The sequence below is a fragment of the Primulina tabacum genome, chromosome 17 (genome assembly GCF_025594145.1).
Source record: "Primulina tabacum isolate GXHZ01 chromosome 17, ASM2559414v2, whole genome shotgun sequence".
Classification (NCBI taxonomy): Eukaryota; Viridiplantae; Streptophyta; class Magnoliopsida; order Lamiales; family Gesneriaceae; genus Primulina; species Primulina tabacum.
Window position 1 is genome coordinate 14338638 of NC_134566.1, and position 22003 is coordinate 14360640.

General features: G+C 31.0%; 1 protein-coding gene across 1 annotated transcript; it reads left to right on the top strand.

The window, feature by feature from the left end:
• Positions 1 to 2181: 2181 nt before the first annotated feature.
• LOC142531782 (uncharacterized) lies at positions 2182 to 3671 on the top strand. The gene is made up of 3 exons (XM_075638036.1): positions 2182 to 2556; positions 2652 to 2814; positions 3069 to 3671. Exons 1-3 carry the CDS (start codon positions 2526 to 2528, stop codon positions 3427 to 3429), a joined length of 555 nt encoding a protein of 184 aa, XP_075494151.1. The 5' UTR covers positions 2182 to 2525; the 3' UTR covers positions 3430 to 3671.
• Positions 3672 to 22003: the final 18332 nt, after the last annotated feature.

Below are 22003 nucleotides of genomic sequence, written 5' to 3' on the forward strand. Positions count from 1 at the left end.
TTACGTGAGAATAATTGACGAGGATAGAGAATCATGCCTGAATTTGGATGATGATAGACGGTGTGATAAGAGTAGTAGACATAGAAGTAGGAAAGAATATAGAGTGAGTGTTGTTAAGATGAAAGTTTCATGTTTCCAAGGGAGAGATAAACTAAAGTAGGGAATTTGATCCTCTGCTGTGTTGAAAAGACATCATTTGGTGCTGTGTATTTTTTTACACGAGATGATCACTTAATCATCTTGTGAACATCACATCATATGAGATAAATTTTAAAAGTTGTCAAATTAAACGAGATGATCATGTGACCATCTCGTGTAAAAAGTGCACATCACTTGGTGATGTGTTTTCGACACAGTAAAGGATCCAAATCCACCAAAGTAGTATCTTGATTGGGAGGAGATGCTTAAATGTATTTTTTATGTCCAAAATTATTTGCAACCGACTATGCATCTACGTGGTGAGATAAATTAGTATTAGGTAGGAGAAGATGTGGATAGAACCTTATAGTAAGATGGAATAAGATGAAAATGGTGATGAGAAAATGATTTTTTTTCTAATTAATATGATAAAAAGAGTTGATAAAAGAGATAAATGTGACTCGAGACATGGTTGCAATTGTAATAATAAATGAAAGGCGCATTATTAGCTTTATTTTCCATCCATTCTCCAATCATTAATACACAAATAATCATTTGAATACGACTCTTCATTTCTTCAACAAGCATTCTCGATGCTTTACTTGGCTTCAAAATTACAAAGAAAATTATCATTTTTATACTACAAAATTATATTTCTTAAATAATATTTTTTTAAAAAAATTATTTAATTATTATTTATAACAAAAAAATGTTTTTCATGATACAGTATATTTTATATAAAAAAAATTAATATTTACAATAAAATTAATTTAAATAATGTGAAAATATGATATTTGACAAATTAGGCACATTTTCTTTTAATTCTTTCATAATTGAAATTAGTAATTAATGACTAAATACAATAATTCCTCTATTAATTACTGAGGCCTATATTCATATTCTCGAATTGACTAAGCTACAGAATATAATAATTGTTAAATATACGCGTCGGCATTTTCCGCGTGGCGATGATTAATTGGTCGTGAGGGGACAATAGAATCCGAAATTATTATTATTATATAATTACCGAATATATCTCTTAGAAAAAGAAATTGACAGCCAAATACAGATAAAGCAGCGCTGGCAAATGTTCCAAAACTATTTTTATACCTAATTATTATTATTATTATGTAAACATATAAATATTTTCTCACGTTTTAATCACAAAATATAGCTAAAACTTTATTTAAAGATATATAGAAATTTAATTATTACAATCCAATCTAAATTAAAATTTGCACTCTATTTTCAGTTGTATATCAGTGACACTGACTCACATAACTATTTTGTGAAACTGGTATCAAATTCAACTCGATTCATGAAAAAATATTATATTCTATATTTTAAATATGGATCGAATTGATCTATCTCGAAAAAATAAATCTATTAAATCGTCTCACAACAGACATGCTCGTAAAAATTTATCCAAAAAATATATTGTAAATAACATCCATAATTATATGAATCCCGATACAATTTTCCATGATATTTAAATCATATCAGCGCATTTATTGGACGATACAATCAGGCATAATTAGGCCATATTCATTTGACTTTTTATCACTAAAGTCAATCGTAACATATGATCTACACTTGCATCAAGCTTATATCATATCGATACAATAATTTTAAAATCCAATACAATTAATTTTTAATCAGCAATTCACCAACAAAAATCAATTTTACGTGTCCATAATCATTTTTTTATAACGTGAAAAATCTCAGCTGCTGTCATTCAGTGTGCTAAGTAAATTATCATATTAACATAATAGCTGACAAATCACGTTAGTCAAGTAAATTTCATCGAGTAAGTCGTTTGTGACCGATGAATTGTTGGTAATGATAATCGAATTTCTGAGAATATTATCAACCAATTATCAAAGTTTTGTTTTAACATCTGATTTGTTTATTTATAGGAAATGTAAATTAATGACAATTGTTCCAACGTGTTATTATTGGCCATGTTTGACAAGTATAGCCAATCATTGAACCCTATTTTCCACCATAAAAACATATATATTTTTTATTTATTTATATATTTACATTTTTCTTCTCCAAATTCCGCCATCATCGCTAAAAGGCTAAACAAGAATTTTTGTGGAGGAGAACACAAAATCCATAATATTAAATTCTATTTATTGATTTTCCATGCTCTCTTTCAGCTAATCATACAGCAAGAATAATTTAAGCCTTTCTGCCTTCCCATTGGAATTTTTGTTTTTCTGGTAAAAAAAATGTCTCTTCTGTTCACGTTTCACATCCCTGAGGAAGTCAAGGAAGAAGAAAGGGAGTGGGATACAGAAAGATAGTGAGAAGAAACGATTGATTTTGTCTTGTAGATTCAACCGAAACTCAAGCCAGTTTATATTTCAAGATCTTGTTTTTATATGTATAAATCTTGTTCTCTTTCTTCAACTGGTAATATTTTTTCTTGATTTAGCTCTGTTTTCTGCTGAACCTTTTTCAAGATTCTTGGTTTTGATTCTGATCTGTTAATTCTTTTTTTTTTCCAGATATGGGGGCGAGTGTAGTTGATGCTTCAATGGTGACGAACCCCGGGCCTGATGGGCAAGTGAATGTGATGTCGGGCCAACTCGTGGTGGATTTCGTTAAATGCGATTGCTGCGGGCTTACAGAAGAATGCACGCCTTCATACATTGAAACTATTCGGGAAGCGTGAGTTTTTTAAGTTTATGTATTATTTTTATTTAAAGCTTCTACATCAGAACATGTTTCAGTTCTTGTCAGAAAGAAACTCATAGGGATTTTCCCAAGAAAGAAAGGAAATTTGTTGATTAATCAAGTTAAATGTTAATCGGAGTACGTAGTTTTAGATGGTTGAGTGGGATTCTTGATAATTTTGTTTAGCATCCATTGGTAAACTTAGGAGTCACGCTAGCTGTTTGGTTCTAACTAACTAATGTGATCAGATATGGTGGGAAATGGATATGCGGGTTATGTGAAGAGGCGGTAAAAGACGAAAGCTTGCGATGCCGGAAACTGATAAGCCCGGACGAAGCCATGGCTCGACATTTCAGCTTTTGCAACAAGTTCAGGACCTCGAGTCCGCCACAGGACCCAACCCTGCATTTGATTCGGGCCATGAGGCATGTTTTGAGCAGAGGATTGGAAAGCCCCAAGTTTCTGAGATCCATGCCCAGTAGCCCGATGAGTAAACCAGGGAAACTCGACTTGCCGGGGCCGGTCTTGGCTCGCTCCGAAAGCTGTATGCCGAGTCTATCCCTCGACGAGCCTTCGGTGTATTGTGGGATCGAGGAAGGTTGTGAATGAGCACGGAGGAGATTATGGAAAACTTAGAATAAAATATCAAGAAAAGAATGGATAAATTGGAGTTTTATAATATGTATACTTGAAAAAGTCTAAGGTTCAAAGATGATATTAAAATGTGCTCCACTTAGATTGTATCATGTTAGGTGAAAATGAAAACTAATTTATATCTCTTCATAAATGCAAATATGCATCAATGGATTCTTGGGAACCTTTTCTTTTTATATCTAATTCATTTTTCTTTTAATTAATTAATAAACAAAAGATAAAAAATGTCATAATAAATTGTCCTTGATAATTATTGGCAAGCACTTTATTATCCTTTTTTTTCTTTTGAATTGGATAAAAGATTTGTTATAATTGAGTTTCGAACATGAGACTGTATCTCAAACTTGGGAGTAGAAATTTGTTACAATTGATTCTTAGAAACTGAGATTTTATCTAAATTTAAAGTTTTGATGTCAAATAAACTACGTGTCATTTGTTGTACTATCTATTCTATAGTAATCGAAGAGGATACGATTATTGATGAATAAGTGTGGAATGAAAAATGGATCGATGGGTGACTATGGGCCATAACTCATGAGTGGCAACTAGTATATCAGAAGCATACTTGAAGTTATAATTCTTAAATCTTTAGAATGAGTAGTTGATCTTCCAAATCTATGTATTCTTTCTTTTGGATAGCCTTAGTTTCTCATTGGATATAAATATGATAGCGTCGGTTCAAAGATAGAGGACATGATAAGGAATGATCTGAGGACCATTACCATTATATAGGTAATATTTATAATTATCTTATAATATTTCTGTTTTATATCATCATAAAAAAAGAAATTATATTTTTTTCTTATACATTAAAGGCCCACAACTTATTAGATACATTAAAGTACATTAACAAAAAATTTAATCGATCATTTTAATTTGAGCTTAACATTAATAGACAACCTACAATACATAATTATTCACATATAAGCACATACAACATAAAATTGATCTAACAATCTTTCACTTGGCCCATATGTGTAACCTTATAATTAAATTTTGTGAAAATAACTTTATAAGCTCAAAACTGTTGTCATTCCCAAATGTATCTTTAAAAAATTCCACTCCATCAATCATATCAACAGATTATCAAAGAAGTCTTCGCAACTTGTAATAACAAGACCCATTGTCACGCCTCAAGAGCGAGGAGTGGGACATCCGACGTTATTCAACAGCGAAAACAATAAGGCTCGTAGATCAAAAGTCTAGCCAATCGGTTTAAATCAACATTGTTTTTACTACGTAAAATCTCAAAACATAAAAAATTTGCAGAAACATCTTACAACTTATATTAAAAACTTAAGTAAAGAACATAATTAAAATAACCTTCATTGTTCATCTTTATCACCAGTCCCAAAATTGATCTTGTTCTTCGTTCTCAACTTGTTTTTCAGATTTATCTTGGGAGAGAGGATAAGCTGAGTATTTTGGAAAATACACACATGGAGGTAGTTCGAGACATAACAAGTACATACACGTGGTAATTACAAAAATTACAAGATAACATGATGTATCTCAACATATCTTGAACATGAGCACCGCGTGCACTTTATCAAGAATCATGAAGCATACAGTATGACACGTGAAAGAACTGAAAGTCATCTCTTTTTTATTGTTTTATTGATATCAGTCTCTTATATGCTAATCCTCTGAAGATGAGACCGTACAACAGTTATAATTCCATTGTACATGGGGCATAGTTCGGAATCATTTTTCACATCCAGTTTAATCCTAACCAGCTTGAACATAGAATTTGACATATCGTGAAGGAACATATGTCGTGAACAAAGAAATTATGCTCAAACGAAACTTTGAAAAACATAAGGAAAATTCATATATGAATTATAATTTTTAAATCACAAATCCACTTAACTTAGTCTTAAGAAAACGTGAAAAAGAATTAGCTGGGCTCGAAAATACTATCTAAATCCTGACAGCACTCTGACAAAACTTCCTATTGCAAAAACTTTGAAAACTTTACAGCATTTGGGAGCAAATTATTGAAAATATATAGTGAGAAAGATATAATATCGAGAATGAGTGTTAGGGGTATTTATTGGGCTAATGTGAAAATCTTAACATAATTTAGTTGATATTTCTTCTATAATTTTAAGATTTTCTTCCATATATATTAAAATGCCAAAGCTCAAAAACTTGGTCACCAAGTTTATACAATTTTCAAAATTATATAATGGTGGTTGAACATAGACTGCTCTCTTGTGCATATTCATGATGTACCTAGACTGTACTGAAATTTAATAGCTTTTTTGTTGAGCAAATTAAAGTTATCGTGCATGTATTATTTTCTTCCAACTTTGCTTGATACATTAGCCTTTAATTTCGAAACCCTTGAATAAATTGCAATAGATTTTAAATTTAATATATATTTATTGACTTTGAGATTTTGAATACCATATATTATTATTTATTATTTTTGAAACTACTAGTTTTACAATTATATCATAATTTCGAAAATACAACTCTATACATATCTATAATTAAATAAATAATTACATGCCCTGAAAAATCGTGGTTTTCACGCCCATCATTAGTAACGTATGCCAAGGCAACTGAATAACATGTATTATGACATGGATGTGTATGATGGAAATTTCATGCAGTGTGATCATGACATGTCTATTTTCAACTGATCCTCCTTAAACCTTATTGAGAATCTGAGATCAAACTTTAACCATAATTAGAGTGTGAAAAAACTTTCATTTTTTGTGTGTGCAGAAAATAACTTTAAATAATCATAAACCAAATTACTGAACATGTCTATTAAAACATTTAAAATTATAAACTCTCACTAAAACTGAATATCCTTAATTGATCAAATATTGATACAAATAATGTGCACAAAACGTTTTGGGTGATAGTCACTTAATAAGTGGATCAAAATTATGGAGTTTGTACTGAAATGATTTATAGGCAACTATTCACCCAGAAATCTTCCTTTAATGACTATTAATTTTATTGGATGCAATATAACACGCTATAAAAACTAATGTATGATGAAATAGGCAACAATATGTGACATTTTAGCACTTTTCCATTAGACAAACCTTCTACCAGATGCATATAGCTCAACATAGTTTTCATACTACATTGACATCCATCAAAGTCAGAGTTAGTATATCAAATGATCTCAAACTGATCTAACATCCAATATGTGAGCATGTAATTCCTATTTTTTCGTAAATATCTTATTATTTGACTATTATTCAATAGTCTACTCCTGAATTACTTAAATATATGTCAAACATCCCAATCACATACATATTACATCGACGTGTATGAAACTTAGCACTACATTAGATCCTCATTGCCAATACATTTGCATTTTGTTTCATTTTTTTTCCTCTAAATTATTTTTAAGACACTGATTGAGACTAAATTTTTTCACCCTTATCCATAAGGGTATCAACTGCTTTACAGTCTTGCATCTCATATTTCTTGACAACCTTCTCGATGTAGTCTTTATGTGATAAATCCATAATACCTCAAGAGTGATTCCTATGTATCTAGATACCCAGTACAAAAGGTGCATAACTAAGATCTTTCATCTACAAATTCTTATCTATAAATCTCTTTATTTCATCCAACAAATCTATATCGTTGTTGGCAGTTAAGAAATCATCAAAATATAAAAATAGAAAAATATGATTGATCCCACTGAACTCATGGTATACACAATCATCGACCAATTTTTTCTTAAAACTGAACAAGATGATCACTTGATGAAAGTTAAAATATAATTATCAAGATGCATGCTTGATTCTGTAGATAGATTTCATGAGTTTTCAAACCATATTATTTGGGTCTCCGTACACAAAATTTTATTCCTGCACCATATAAATAGTTCCATTAATGTCACCATCGAGAAACACATTCTTGACATCCATTTGGTGTAACTCAAGATCGAAGTGTGTTAGCAAATAAGAACCCAAAGATAAATTCTTTTATAATCAATAACTTCTTTTGTGCAAAGACTTTTGTGACAAGATGAACTTTATATATTTTCACATTGCCTTTCGAATCCTTCTTGGTTTTAAATATTCATTTGAAATCAACAGGCTTCGTATCTTTAGGCAATGAGACAAGATCCCACACGTCATTGTACTATATGGGCTTTATCTCCTCATTCATGGAATAAATCCACTTTGCTTGATAGAAGTTGATTAGATAATCATGTCTACTTCATTTTCTTGAAGAACTAAAATGTAATCATCTGGAATTGCATTTCTTCTCTCTCAAATGGATCTTATTAATAGCATATGTTATGGAGGTGCTTGAGTTTGTTTATCTGGAATAATGGGAGGATCTTCAATATTTCTTGATGTATTGTTCCTTGGTCAATGTCAGGAATGAGATCCTGATCAATGCCCAAAATACATGTAGGAATATTAGCATATTCATTTTCAGATGCAATATTCTTAATCGTATCTCTTCCCGCAAACTTAACATCCTCAAAGAACTAGCTTTTCTTGGTTCAAAATTGACTTAGTCGTGGAATCATAAAATTTGTACCACATGGATCTTTCAGAATATCCAATAAAATAACAACTAACCGTTCTTGAGTCAAGTTATTTTTCATTAGGCTCATATGGCCTTACTGCAGCTGGACATCCCCAAAAGTGCAAATGCTTAAGACTAGACTTTTGCATATCCAAAGTTCATAAGGGGTTTTGGTCGTTGCTTTAGTCGAAACCATGTTGAGGATATACGCTACAGTCTTTAGTCCTTCTTCTTAGAGTGATTATAGTAAGTTAGAATGACTAATCATATTACTTACCATGTCTTTAAGCATTATGTTTTGTTTTTCGACAAAACTATTCATAGTGGGTGAACTCGGCATAGTGTACTGTGAGACAATACCACATTCTTCTAGGAATATTGCAAAAGAACTTTGACGTTGTTCACCTAAACCTTCATAATTACCATAGTATTCACCACCACATTCAGATATGACACTTTTAATCCTTAAGCTAAATTGATTTTTAACTTCAGCTTTATAATTTTTGAACACATCCAATGAATGTGCATTTTCATTAATTTGATAAATGAAGTCATATTTTGGAAAATATTTTGTGAACGTTATAAAATATTTTTGATCATTCCATGAAGATGAAGGGAATTGTCAACAAATATCAATATGAATAAGTTCTAGGATGTCTGAACTCATGTTTCCTTTAAATTAATTTTTTTGGTTTTTTCTTTTTATACAATTAAGACAAGTATTAAAATATGTGTAATGTAACGGCTGGATAATTTTTTCTGACACAAGTATCTGTATTCTTTTTTCAGAGATAAGACTTATCTTGTGTGACATAACGTGGCTGAATTTTCACTGATTAATTTTTTTTAGTACCTCTACCTTTTTTTTGTATGGATTCATTAAATGAAACAATGATATTCAACGAATAAATATTATCATAGCTCAATAAAGATCCAGAACCAACCAGATTTGAATCACAAGCTAAACTGAAAATATTTCATTTTCAGAATAACAAAAAAAATTGAATTTGTCAAATGCAGAAATGGAAGTTAAATTCCGTCTAAAAACTCTACAATAATTGTTTCAACAAGATCCAAATAAATTCCAGTATTTAACAATAATCTAAATTTATCTATTGCTTCAACTTGAACTTGTTGTTATCACCAACATAGGTGAATCTTTCAGCCTCATTTGGTTTTCTGCAATCCAGATAGCCCTGCATAAACACACTTATGTGGGTTGTTGCACTAGAATCTACTCACAACATGTGTCTATGCACTGAAATTAAATTAACTTCAGAACAAACCATATTTAGAAGTATACCTTTCTTAGCATATCAAGCATTGTAATTGGTGCATTGTTTCTTCGTATTCACATCGCTCAGCCACAAAAAAAAAAAAACCAGAACCTTGAATCACTGGCAATTTTCTGTTTTTTCTTTGGAGGTGCGTGCATAAAGCTAACTTATATGGGAATGGCACGACACGATAGCAATACCACAAAATATATACTTACGTATCGACAATTTTCTTTTCCTTCCTTTTCTTTCCTTTGTCCTTTGAGGTAGAGGCGAAATGAGAACTTTATGTCTTATCTTGCTTTAACCTTTCATCTTCCTGAACACAGTGTGATACGAGCTCATTCAGAGACCGAGTCCCTTTTTGACAATTTTAGCTTGATTTAAAGTAGTTAAAGTGTGTTGGAAGAGATCAAAACGAAATACACTAGCAAGTCTTCAGAGAGTTTACTCTTATGCGGTTTCAATTTAGAAACAATACGAGTATTTACATGATGTACCCCCTTATATTGCATTTACCCCAATACATCATTGAAACTAGATCTGTCAAGAGTGTATCAATTTCAGATTTTTCAATCTTCACAAACCTATTTCAAGATCCTTAATGAATTCTTTAGTTGTAGCAATGTCACTAGACATTGTGCCCCCAAAGATTTCTAGAATAATTTTCTTCATCATTATCATGCATATGTGATTCGACATCTCCCGATTTTTCAACTATCTCTTTTCATCAAAGATACTCTTATAAGTAATAGTAGTAGGAGAGTCAACCCTTATCAAAAATCCAAATCCATGACTTTAAAAACTATAAGCAAGTTATATTGCTATGATTTGAAGTTTGAGTTAACACAAGAATTGAATTTATTTTGGATCTAATATTTACAGAAGTCATATATGAACATAAAGAACCAAAATATACATGTTAAACAGTTATTCATATAAAATAATCAATAAATTCAAATAATGAAAACCTCATAACAGGATACCAAGCACTATATTAATATTTTATCTTTGGACAAAATATTAACTTGTAAATGATATCTTGACGCAACAATCAAATACTGATAGAAATTAACATGTCAAATAACACTCATCCTTTGGGCAGATGTATTATTCACATGTAAAACCGAATAAATATCACTTGTTTATCACCACAAAAGCAAATGTAATTATATTAAATATTCAACTTCCTATGTGTCAATCAATATTCATAAGATCACATATACAAAACCTTTTATATTTCAAAATTAATTAATTTTAACAAAAGATATCATTTTGAAGATATTTTGTTCAGTCAATCCATTTTAAAATATATAAAATAACCTAATCATTATTTTAATTATTAAAATTTAAAAACTTTAAACCGACCGCTCCGGCTTCAGTCCAGGATAGCCTAGGGCACGCGGGTGCGCCCAAAATAGGCGCCTTTGCCTGCTTGTGTCTCCTTAGACAATCTGTGACGCGCTGGCACGATCAAATTGGGCGCCCCTGCACGCTCGCCTCTGTCCTGATCCAACAAAATCTGACGACCAGTGCGGGTATGCATGCCTTTTCAGTGTGGGGTACTCTAAAACTTTGTTGCGACCCTAACTACGGTTTCAAATTTTCGATTTTTTTTTTTTGGAAAACTGAAGCCAGAAATTCGAAATTATAGACCGAATTTATGAAAATTTGTTTTTAAAAAAATTCTTTTCAAATCCGAAATACAAAAATATGCATAAATTTTAAAGAAAAATTTCAATGATTTGAAATGAGTGGCTCTGATAACACTTGTTAGAAAATAACTATATGTAAAATCCAGAATTTATCATGTTATATCATCAACGATATAACCAATAAACTATTGAGAAAATGTACTTGAGGCCATAACCTTAAGCCTTTAGAACAAATGTTTGATCTTCGCTTTCTTCCTTCTGAATAGTTTCACTTTGGTTCCAAATCTGATTATGGGGGTTAAGAGACAGGAACGTGATAACGTGCAAGGGACCATAATAATTATACAGAGGATGTTAATAATTATCTTCTGATGTTGAAATAAAACAGAAATTATTATACAGAGGATGTTAATAATTATCTTCTGATATTTGTGTTTTATTTCAACATATAAACAAAAATTACGCTTATCGGATATATTAAAGCTCATTAACCAAAAAATTTAATCAATAATTTAAATTTGGACTTAACCTTAATAAAAAAAACTATAACACATTATTATTCACATATAAACTCATACAACATAAAATTTATATAACATACTAGATATCACGGGATATAATCAATAGACAAGCATAGTTTGGTACATGGGATAAGGGAGATATTGATAAATAATCTTCGTTATCCCATGTTTGGTACCTTTTTAAAAAGCTCATGATAATATCATGTGCCCTTGATAAATAATTTTTTAGAAGGATAAAATGTCCCTTCTATTAGGTGTGATAATTTTAATTTAATGATAAAATACATTACAAATGACTTAATTGCCCTCAATATATAAATGATTTTTATAAATCTATTTTAGTAGGTAGAAATTAAAATCAAATAAATATTTTAATTTTTTTATATATTATATAATATGATAATTATGTAAATAAATTCGAGATAATTATATTAATAATTTTTATAAATATCAATAAAATTATTAGTATCACTCGATTAACCTTAAAAATTGATATTTGACTTGAGTCACAAAATCAAAGGCTCAATTATCATATTATATAATATATAAAATTAGGTAAAAATAAATAAATCATGCAAGCACTATCGACACATGAATAGATTAAAAAAATATGAACTCAAGCAACAACTTTGAAATTATAAAATTTATTATGATAAGGTTAATTTTGTCATTACAATCTAATATATAAATTTAATCACTCTTATTAAAATCATACCAAACATTAAATATAATATCCTACATCTTATTTATCCTTAACTTATCCTTATATTATATATCACATGTTTATTCATGTGTATCAAACTATGCCTAAACAGTAGAGATTGAATTGTTTATCACAATAAATATTACTAAATAATTAATTTACGTGCTCATCAGGTAAAATAATAAATGAAAAGATTTTCACCTTCTTCTTGCACGACGTACTCAAATCATTTGGAAAGTATTCAAATTAAACTAAGTTCAATGATTGTTTTTTATAAAAATAAATAAATAAAATACCATTAACAAAATAATCAAATTGTCATAGTTGACTGAATAATAATAAAATAAAATTAATATTATTCATTATTAGTTTTGAGTTGGTAGTTGGCCTATCACACCATCTAGATTAAACGTGAGAAATGGGAGAGAAGAGTATCCACACATTTCAAGGTTACTATCGGGCATTTTTCAAAATCAATGGAGCAATTTTTTTTATTTATATTAGTGTCCAATGTATTTGCTGTGTATGTTTTCAAAATTTTCTTTGTATTTTAAATTATAAAAATTGATTCGGGTATTTTTCGAAATTTTGAAATTGGCTATATAAAAATGAAAAGAAGAAATTAAAAAATGGTAAAACGAAAAAAAAAAAATTGAAAGAAAAAACAAATTCATACCATCCGACCAAATTTTGGGTGTACACACAACACTCAAAGAAACAAAATATCACTTAAAGAAAAATTGATTGATATGGCAATCACTATGGTCCTTTAATTTTTCTATTTCTTGGAAGGACCGACAAATTAATTTGTCTTCTATTTAATCAAAATTTATTTTTATTTTTATTTTTTTAATCATTTTTCACTGAAACGATGACGAAGTTTTTGAGGTTAGCGACATAATATAAGTATTGGATGAAGTATGATCAATTATTTGCAACCAAAATATAATAATGCCATTATTTTGTATGATTATTTTAGAATTTAAAGCATAATAATAATAATTCAGAAAATAGCAAGTAGTTTGACGCTGAGAAAAAAGACAAAGACACTGATCCCATATTTCTTACAGTAGTTAAAATGGTCGGATACAATGATTGAGGCGTCTTTTACCTTTCATAATATTTTATGTGATTTCCTTTATTGACTTTGATTACAAAACTTATAAATAAATAAAATAATTGGGTGATAATGACAGTTTGGTAATAAATCCTAAACTGTCCCCCGCCAACGTGCTAATCGTGGCTGTCGAAATTTCCATGGTAAAGCAATAATAGAAGTAGTTGTTGAAAAATATATTTAAAATGTGAGTATTGAATATTTGAATGTTGAATATTTGAATGTTGAAAATAAGAGTTGTAAATATTGAAAATTAGTGTGTGATGATGTAGGTAATGATGTATTTTATTTTTGGATTATTTGTAAAGATTTCCTATAAATAGATCTCTCATTTGTGAAGAAAATCACAATTGAGTAGAGAGAAAAATATTATAAAGTGTGTAGTTTGGTAAATTTTGAGAGTTTGAGATTTTTACTTTTTACCATAAATTTTTACTTTTTCACAACACGTTATCAGCACGAAGCTCTAAAAGTCCTACATACTTTTCCAAGCTCCAAACAGAAGAAAAAGGTAACAAAAATAATTATATTTATTTTACTGTTATTTATTTATTGTGTATTTATTTAATATACAATATAATGTTATTATTAGAAATAATAAAAATAAATTTTTCAAAAACTTGTTATAAATCCTGGGAGGATGTTAAGACGACATCCCACACTCCCGGTAAGGGATACGACAAGTATAAAAGCCTATAAGATTTTTAAACAAAATAACTTACGACACCTCGTTATAATAATGTGATATACATAATTATTTAAACATGATTAATATTATATTCACCATATTATTACCATAAAATTATACAAATACATACATTTATTTTTTGTACACCAACGGTCATAAACGGTAACAAAACGGCTAGTTTTTGCCCTACAAATATCATCTCACAAACACATTCAATCACTCCAACTTTCTCTTCTTCTCTAAAATTATTCTTCATCAAATTTTTCGAAGAAAAAAGAAGATGACTTTCTCAAAGTTATTTTTAATTATTTTGGTTATCATACTCACGAGTATTTTATTTATCGGAGAATATCCTCCTCGTGTGTTTTTTTTATTTTTACAAATACTTGTACTTGTTGTTTATCCATTACTTTGTATTGCAATATTCATTAACTAATAAAATGCATCGTAATTTTTTTTAGTACCACCATGTCAAACTTGGCAAAACTCGAATTCATTCCTCTTGATATCACGGAAAAAAAATTATATGCCATGGACTCTCGATGTATAAATGCATCTTGAGTCATTGAGTCTAAATGAGACCATAAAAGAAAATGACATATCGACATCCCAAGAAAAGGCAAAAGCCATGATATTTTTGCGTTGGCATCCCATGGCTTTGTGGAAGGGATTAAAAGAAAGATTCGAACAAATGAATTTAGTGAGAAATCATCAGGCACGACCCACTGGTTCAACGGCATTTCATGAAGTAAATGTCGTAAGCAAAAATGAATTTAAATCTGGAAACCAAAATCAAAGTTATAAACAAGATTTTGGTCGTGGACGAAATCTTGGTCGTGGTCGTGGTCGTGGATGTGGACGTGGAAGTGGTCGTGGACGCGGCCGTGGTTTTGAAAATAATCGAGATAGTTACTTTTATAACTCATCTCAAAAGAACGTCCCAAACCATCCACAGAAAAGGCATCATGAAAATATGAGTGTTAATGAGAATCACTCAAAAAGATATGAAAGTTCTTGTTTCAGATGTGGTACTCCAGGACATTAGTCCCATATTTGTCGAGCCCCTGAGCATCTTTGTAAACTTTATAAAGAATCATTAAAGGGGAAAGAAAAGGAGACCAACTTCACTGAACAAAGTGAATCTTTGAGTGATTTAACTCATTTTGATGCTGGAGATTTTCTGATTGATTTCTCAGACAATGATCAATTTGCTGGTGGAATAAATATGTAAAATATTTTATGTGCCCATATGATAATGTTTTATTGTGTGCTATATTTTTGCATTTTATTGTCAGTAATTTTATTTCATTGCATATATTTTTTGAAGTTGAAATATGGAAAATGCTATGAGCAAAGGTGAAGTTTGCATACCCGATAGTGGTACAACGCACACTATCCTCCGAGATAAAAGATATTTCTTGGAACTAAAACCAACAAAAACAACGGTGAATACAATATCAGGTCCTGTAGACTTGATTAAAGGATGTGGTAAAGCACAATTTTTGTTACCTAATGGTACAAAATTTTTGATCAATGATGCTTTATATTCACCACAATCGAAAAGAAATTTGTTGAGTTTTAATGATATATATTCCCATGGGTATGATACTCAAACAATGAATGAAGGGAATGAGAAATATATGTGTCTTATCACATATAAATCAGGAAAGAAATATGTGATTGAAAAACTACCAATGCTCCCTACTGGATTGCATTATACACATATAAGTCCCATTGAATCAAACATGGTAGTTGATAATTCTTCGATATTAACCAATTGGCATGATCGATTGGGACATCCTGGTTCAACAATGATGCGAAGAATTATAGAAAATACACATGGTCATCCACTGAAAGACCAGAAGATCTTTCAGAATAATAAGTTTCAATGTAAAGCATGTTCTCTTGGAAAACTTATTATAAGACCATCACCAGTCAAAATCCAAACTGAATCACCAATGTTTCTTGAACGTATTCAGGGTGATATTTGTGGACCAATCCATCCACCATGTGGACCATTCAGATACTTTATGGTATTGATTGATGCCTCCAGCAGATGGTCACATGTATGTTTATTATCAACTCGAAATGTTGCATTTGCAAGATTACTTGCTCAAATAATAAAATTGAGGAATCAATTTCCCGATTATACAATCAAGAAAATTAGACTTGATAATGCTGGTGAATTTACTTCCCAAACTTTCAATGATTATTGTATGTCTATGGGAATCATTGTTGAGCATCCTGTTGCTCATGTACATACACAGAATGGATTGGCTGAATCATTGATTAAACGTCTGCAAATGATTGCTAGACCAATGATAATGAAAACAAAGCTCCCTATTTCTATATGGGGACATGCAATTTTACACGCTGCTTCATTAATTCGCATCAGACCAAGTGCATATCATAAATACTCCCCATTGCAGCTTGCATTTGGTAAAGAACCAGACATTTCTCATCTGAGAATTTTTGGATGTATGGTGTATGTGCCTATTGCACCACCGCAACGAAAGAAAATGGGACCTCAAAGAAAGGTTGGAATTTATATCGGTTATGATAGTCCATCAATCATTCGATATCTTGAACCTCAGACAGGCGACGTGTTCACAGCACGTTTTGCTGATTGTCATTTTAATGAGGAAATCTTCCCAATGTTAGGGGGAGAACAGAAACATACCGAAAAAGAAATTACATGGTATGTATCATCATTGTTACATCTGGATCCAAGAACAAAACAATGTGAAAAAGATGTACAACAAATTGTACACTTGCAAAGAATAGCAAATCAAATACCAGATGCATTTGCAGACACAAAAGGGGTAACTAAATCATATATACATGCTGCAAATGCCCCTGCTCGAATTGAAATTCCAAAGAAACAAATGGAAGATACTCATGATGTCATTAAACGCCTGAAGCGTGGAAGGCCAGTCGGTTCAAAGGATAAAAATCCTCGAAAAAGAAAATTCATAGAGAAACACGATGATCACAAAATAAAGAATGTCGTTTCTGAAGAAACACATGATGATCACAAAATAGAGAATGGTGTTCCTGAAGAAACACATGATGATGAAAATGTTCTGTCAGAACCACAAACTGACGAGAATCATGAAATCTCTATCAATTATATTAATACTGGAAAAATATGGAACCGAAAAGATATAGATGAAATTGATGATATATTTTCTTATAATGTGGCAATCGACATCATAAATGATAACGAAGATCATGAACCAAAATCTTTTGGTGAATGTAAAAATCGGCAGGATTGGATAAAATGGAAAGATGCCATCCAGGTTGAATTAAATTCGCTAAATAAACGTAATGTTTTTGGACCTATAGTCCTTACACCTGAAGGTGTAAAACCTGTTGGATACAAATGGGTTTTTATTCGAAAGCGAAATGAGAAAAATGAAATAGTAAGATATAAAGCTCGACTTGTTGCACAAGGTTTTTCTCAAAGGCCTGGAATTGATTATGAAGAAACGTATTCTCCTGTGATGGATGCAATTATGTTTCGGTATTTGATTAGCTTGGCGGTATCTGAAAATTTAGAAATGCGTCTTATGGATGTTGTTACAGCTTACTTATATGGATCACTTGATAGTAATATATATATGAAAATCCCTGAAGGATTTAAGATGCCTGAAGCACAAAGTTCAAAACCCAGGGAATGTTATTCTGTGAAATTACAAAGATCATTATATGGGTTAAAGCAATCAGGTCGAATGTGGTATAATCGACTAAGTGATCACTTGATGAAAAAGGGATATGTAAATAATTCAATATGCCCTTGTGTTTTCATTAAGAAAACAACATCCGGATGCGTAATTATTGCTGTATATGTTGATGATTTAAACATCATTGGAACGAATAAAGAAATTCAAGAAGTTGTGTCATACTTGAAGGAAGAATTTGAAATGAAGGATCTTGGAAAAACCAAGTATTGTCTGGGTTTACAAATTGAACAAAAAGAATGTGGAATGTTTATTCACCAGACAAATTATACAGAAAAGATCCTTAAACGTTTTAATATGGATAAAGCAAATCCTTTAAGTACTCCAATGGTTGTTAGATCATTAAACATAGAAAAGGATCCATTCCGTCCATGTGAAGATGATGAAGATATTCTTGGTCCAGAAGTACCATATCTAAGTGCCATCGGTGCCCTTATGTACCTTACAAATTGTACAAGGCCTGATATATCTTTTGCCGTGAATCTGTTGGCAAGATTTAGCACATATCCAACAAAGAGACACTGGAACGGAATTAAACATATATTCCGTTATCTACGAGGAACGACAGACTTGGGACTTTTGTATTCAAAAGATGCTAATCCAAGTATAATTGGTTATGCTGATGCTGGATACTTATCTGATCCACACAAGGCACGTTCCCAAACTGGATATGTATTTACTCGTGGAGGCACTGCAATATCTTGGCGTTCTCAGAAACAAACGCTCGTAACAACTTCATCAAATCATGCCGAGATTATTGCACTACATGAAGCAAGTCGTGAATGTGTGTGGTTAAAATCAATGACCCAACATATCCAAATTTCATGCGGATTATCATCTGATGAGAAGCCTGTGATACTATATGAAGATAATGCTGCATGTGTTGCTCAAATGAAAGAAGGATACATAAAAAACGACAGAACTAAACATATTCCTCCTAAGTTCTTCGCATTCACCAAGGAGCTTGAGAAGAATAGATGTATTGATGTTCGTCACATTCAATCAAGTGAAAACTCATCAGATCTCTTCACAAAGGCACTTCCTACGTCAATATTCAGAAAGCACATATATAATATTGGGATGCGCAATCTACGAAATTTGTGAAGAATTGTTCGTGTCAACATGAGGGGGAGTTTACGTGACTGCACTCTTTTTCCCTTACTATGGTTTTTATCCCAATGGGTTTTTCCTAGTAAGGTTTTTAACGAGGCAGTATAAAAACACGTAATGAAGACAATCATTATGATCATCATCACAAGGGGGAGTGTTGAAAAATATATTTAAAATGTGAGTATTGAATATTTGAATGTTGAATATTTGAATGTTGAAAATAAGAGTTGTAAATATTGAAAATTAGTGTGTGATGATGTAGGTAATGATGTATTTTATTTTTGGATTATTTGTAAAGATTTCCTATAAATAGATCTCTCATTTGTGAAGAAAATCACAATTGAGTAGAGAGAAAAATATTATAAAGTGTGTAGTTTGGTAAATTTTGAGAGTTTGAGATTTTTACTTTTTACCATAAATTTTTACTTTTTCACAACAGTAGTTATATTCAGGGTAAAATAAAAGATTCAAGTTAGGGTTTACGTGTATGGGCATAAAAATTTAGTCTGCACTCCTCAAGCTTGACAAAAGTGATAAACATATTAGAATTATTTTGTGGGCTCACCGAACTTAATTAATTGTACATTGACAAGTTATCTAATAAAGGATCCAATAAAGTAATCTAATTAATTATGAGTTTCCAAAATAATTTGGTATGATCTACTTTATGTATAGAAACTCAGTCCAATTTAGTCTTCTATGATGAGTCGAAGACTGCTAAGATTATATAAGGTTATGGTCCCAAGAGAATAACATATAATATATACGTTACACATATTCTAGATCTCTCTCTTCTTCCATATGAGTCAAGAATAAGGTGGTCGATTCTTTGTTGTTTTGGAAGATCCATAACTACAATGCTAGATCAATCAATGTATTATGCTACACGTTTACTATTGTTTATATTTTCTGATAATTCGACATTAATTCCTGATCTGTTGGGATATTTGGATTCAATCACATGAATTATATATTTATTTTTATTAAATCCCCAACAAGTGCTATCAGAGTCACATTTATGTTGAATTACGAGAAATTTTTTTTATTGATTGATGATCAAAATTTGAATTATTTGAGATCTGAAAAATTAATTTATTATTTTCGTCAATAATTCAAATCAATTTTGTAGGGAGATCGAAACTCAATGAATTTTATAACTAAAAAAATGAAATCCCAAAAATTCAAAATCTATTTTTGTTCAAACCATAGCTATGGAATTGGGTATTTAAGTTGTCAGAATGAGGCCCAAATGGTCGTCGACGGGAGGTTTTTGGCGAAATAAGGAGTTCCATGTTGTCGGACACCTCTGGATGCCCAATATGATGAAGTCGATTGGTCGGAAACCGCCGCAGAAATGGCCAGAAAATCGTGACTTAGGGCTTCGCAGATTTGATTTATTTCCTTTGGCCAATTTCTTTCGTTTTTTGCGCAAATCGATCGAGTTATATGTCAATGAAGATGAAGCCCATGCATGTGATGGTTGCGATATATGGTGACTAAAATTTTTGAGAAATATGAAGATGAAAGCCAAAAATTGTCAATGAAAATGAATGCCAAAAATAATCTTCATTAGAGATATATGTCAACGAAGATGAAGCCCATGCATGTGATTTTTTGAGATAAATGGATTTTATCTGGTTCCTCATGGATCTTCATTTGGGTCTATATGTCATTTGTGATGAAGCCCAAATTGAAAAACAAGATAGATAATTTAACGTGCATATAGATCTAAGAAGAGAATAATCGACCGAAATGAAGATTATTTTTTGTCAGATTGTAGACACAATAAGTGACTAAAAGTGTGTGTATGTCTATGCATAAAATAATCGGCCCGAATGAGTGTCATTAAAGCGCATTAAAACTATGCGAAAATAATCAGCACAAGAGAAGAATACTTTCTTGCGAGGTTGTAGACATATCACATTGCATTAGATCGTGTTGAATTTATGCGGGACATGGTTGGCCCAAAGAAATGTTATTTTCTTGCAAAATTTTAACACAATATGTGGTATTGAATATATGATAATTTTAAATTTATCCATGCATGCAATTTTCGGTTCAAAGAAAGACATATTGTTGGCTGAATTTGTTATCAATATTTAATAACTTGATATTTAAGTGTATCACTTACAAATTATTATATATGTTCAAAGACTAAATATCAATCTCGTGCTAGGTTTTTTTATGGGCCCACCACTTGCATGCGTATATTTTTCAAGATGTATATAACTTAGATATATGCATGAACTATAATTTATTGTGAGTTTTTTTATTCTATTTTGTTATAGCATCTTCTATATCTACCAATCTAAACAACGTTCCAGTACTTAATGGTTCAAACTTCAAGAAATGGCAAGAGCATGTTATGATAGTGCTCGTTGGCATGGATTTGGACTATACACTAAGGGAAGACAGCACCAGACTTTTTGACCAGTGCAAGCACTCCTGATAAAAATGGTTTTTTTGGAAAAGTGAGAGTGATCAAATCGCATGAGTATGATGATTATGAAACACTCCATTCCAGATACTGTAAGGGATGCAATTCTTGAAGAAAAAGATGTCAAAAAGTTCCTTGCTCAAATAGCATATTGTTTCGTGGAAAACGAAAACGTAGAGACAAATACTATTATGACTAAACTTGTTTCAATATAATGAAAATGTCAAATCTTGTGTCTCAACTAAAATCAATCAAGTTAGAATTGTCGTAAGACATACTCGTGCATTTAGTCTTGATATCTTTATTTGCGCAATTTAATAATTTCAAAATAAGTTATAGTACTTAAAAAGAAAAGTAGACTTTGAATGAGCTTATTGCGTAGTACGTTCAGGAGGAGGAGAGATTGAAACAAATTGTGATTAAAAATGCTCTATTGAGATCTAACTATCAAGATAATTGCATCAATAAAAAATGAAATTGATCAACAAAGAAAAAAACTCTGGGAATTCAAAGCATATGGAGTAACAGAAACAAGATAAAGTGATTACTTGTTTCTTTTGCACAAAAACCTGATGGGCATGTGAAGAAAGATTGTCCCAAATACGCCAATTGGCGTGCAAAGAAATGATTGTCTAAGGAGCCGGTTTTCAACCGATGATGAAAGCTATATCATATGAAAAATGACAATAAGACTGTTGGTTTTTTAAAAACTTTATTTAGGAACTATTTTTTATTTCCTAGTATTTGAATTTTGAAAAATATCTGT

Excerpts from the sequence above, each read along its gene's own strand:
- LOC142531782 (XM_075638036.1), top strand. The coding sequence starts at position 2,526 with ATGTATAAATCTTGTTCTCTTTCTTCAACTG. Across the intron at positions 2,557-2,651 it reads TTGTTCTCTTTCTTCAACTG|ATATGGGGGCGAGTGTAGTT; the intron begins GTAATATTTTTT and ends TTTTTTTTCCAG. Across the intron at positions 2,815-3,068 it reads ATTGAAACTATTCGGGAAGC|ATATGGTGGGAAATGGATAT; the intron begins GTGAGTTTTTTA and ends TAATGTGATCAG.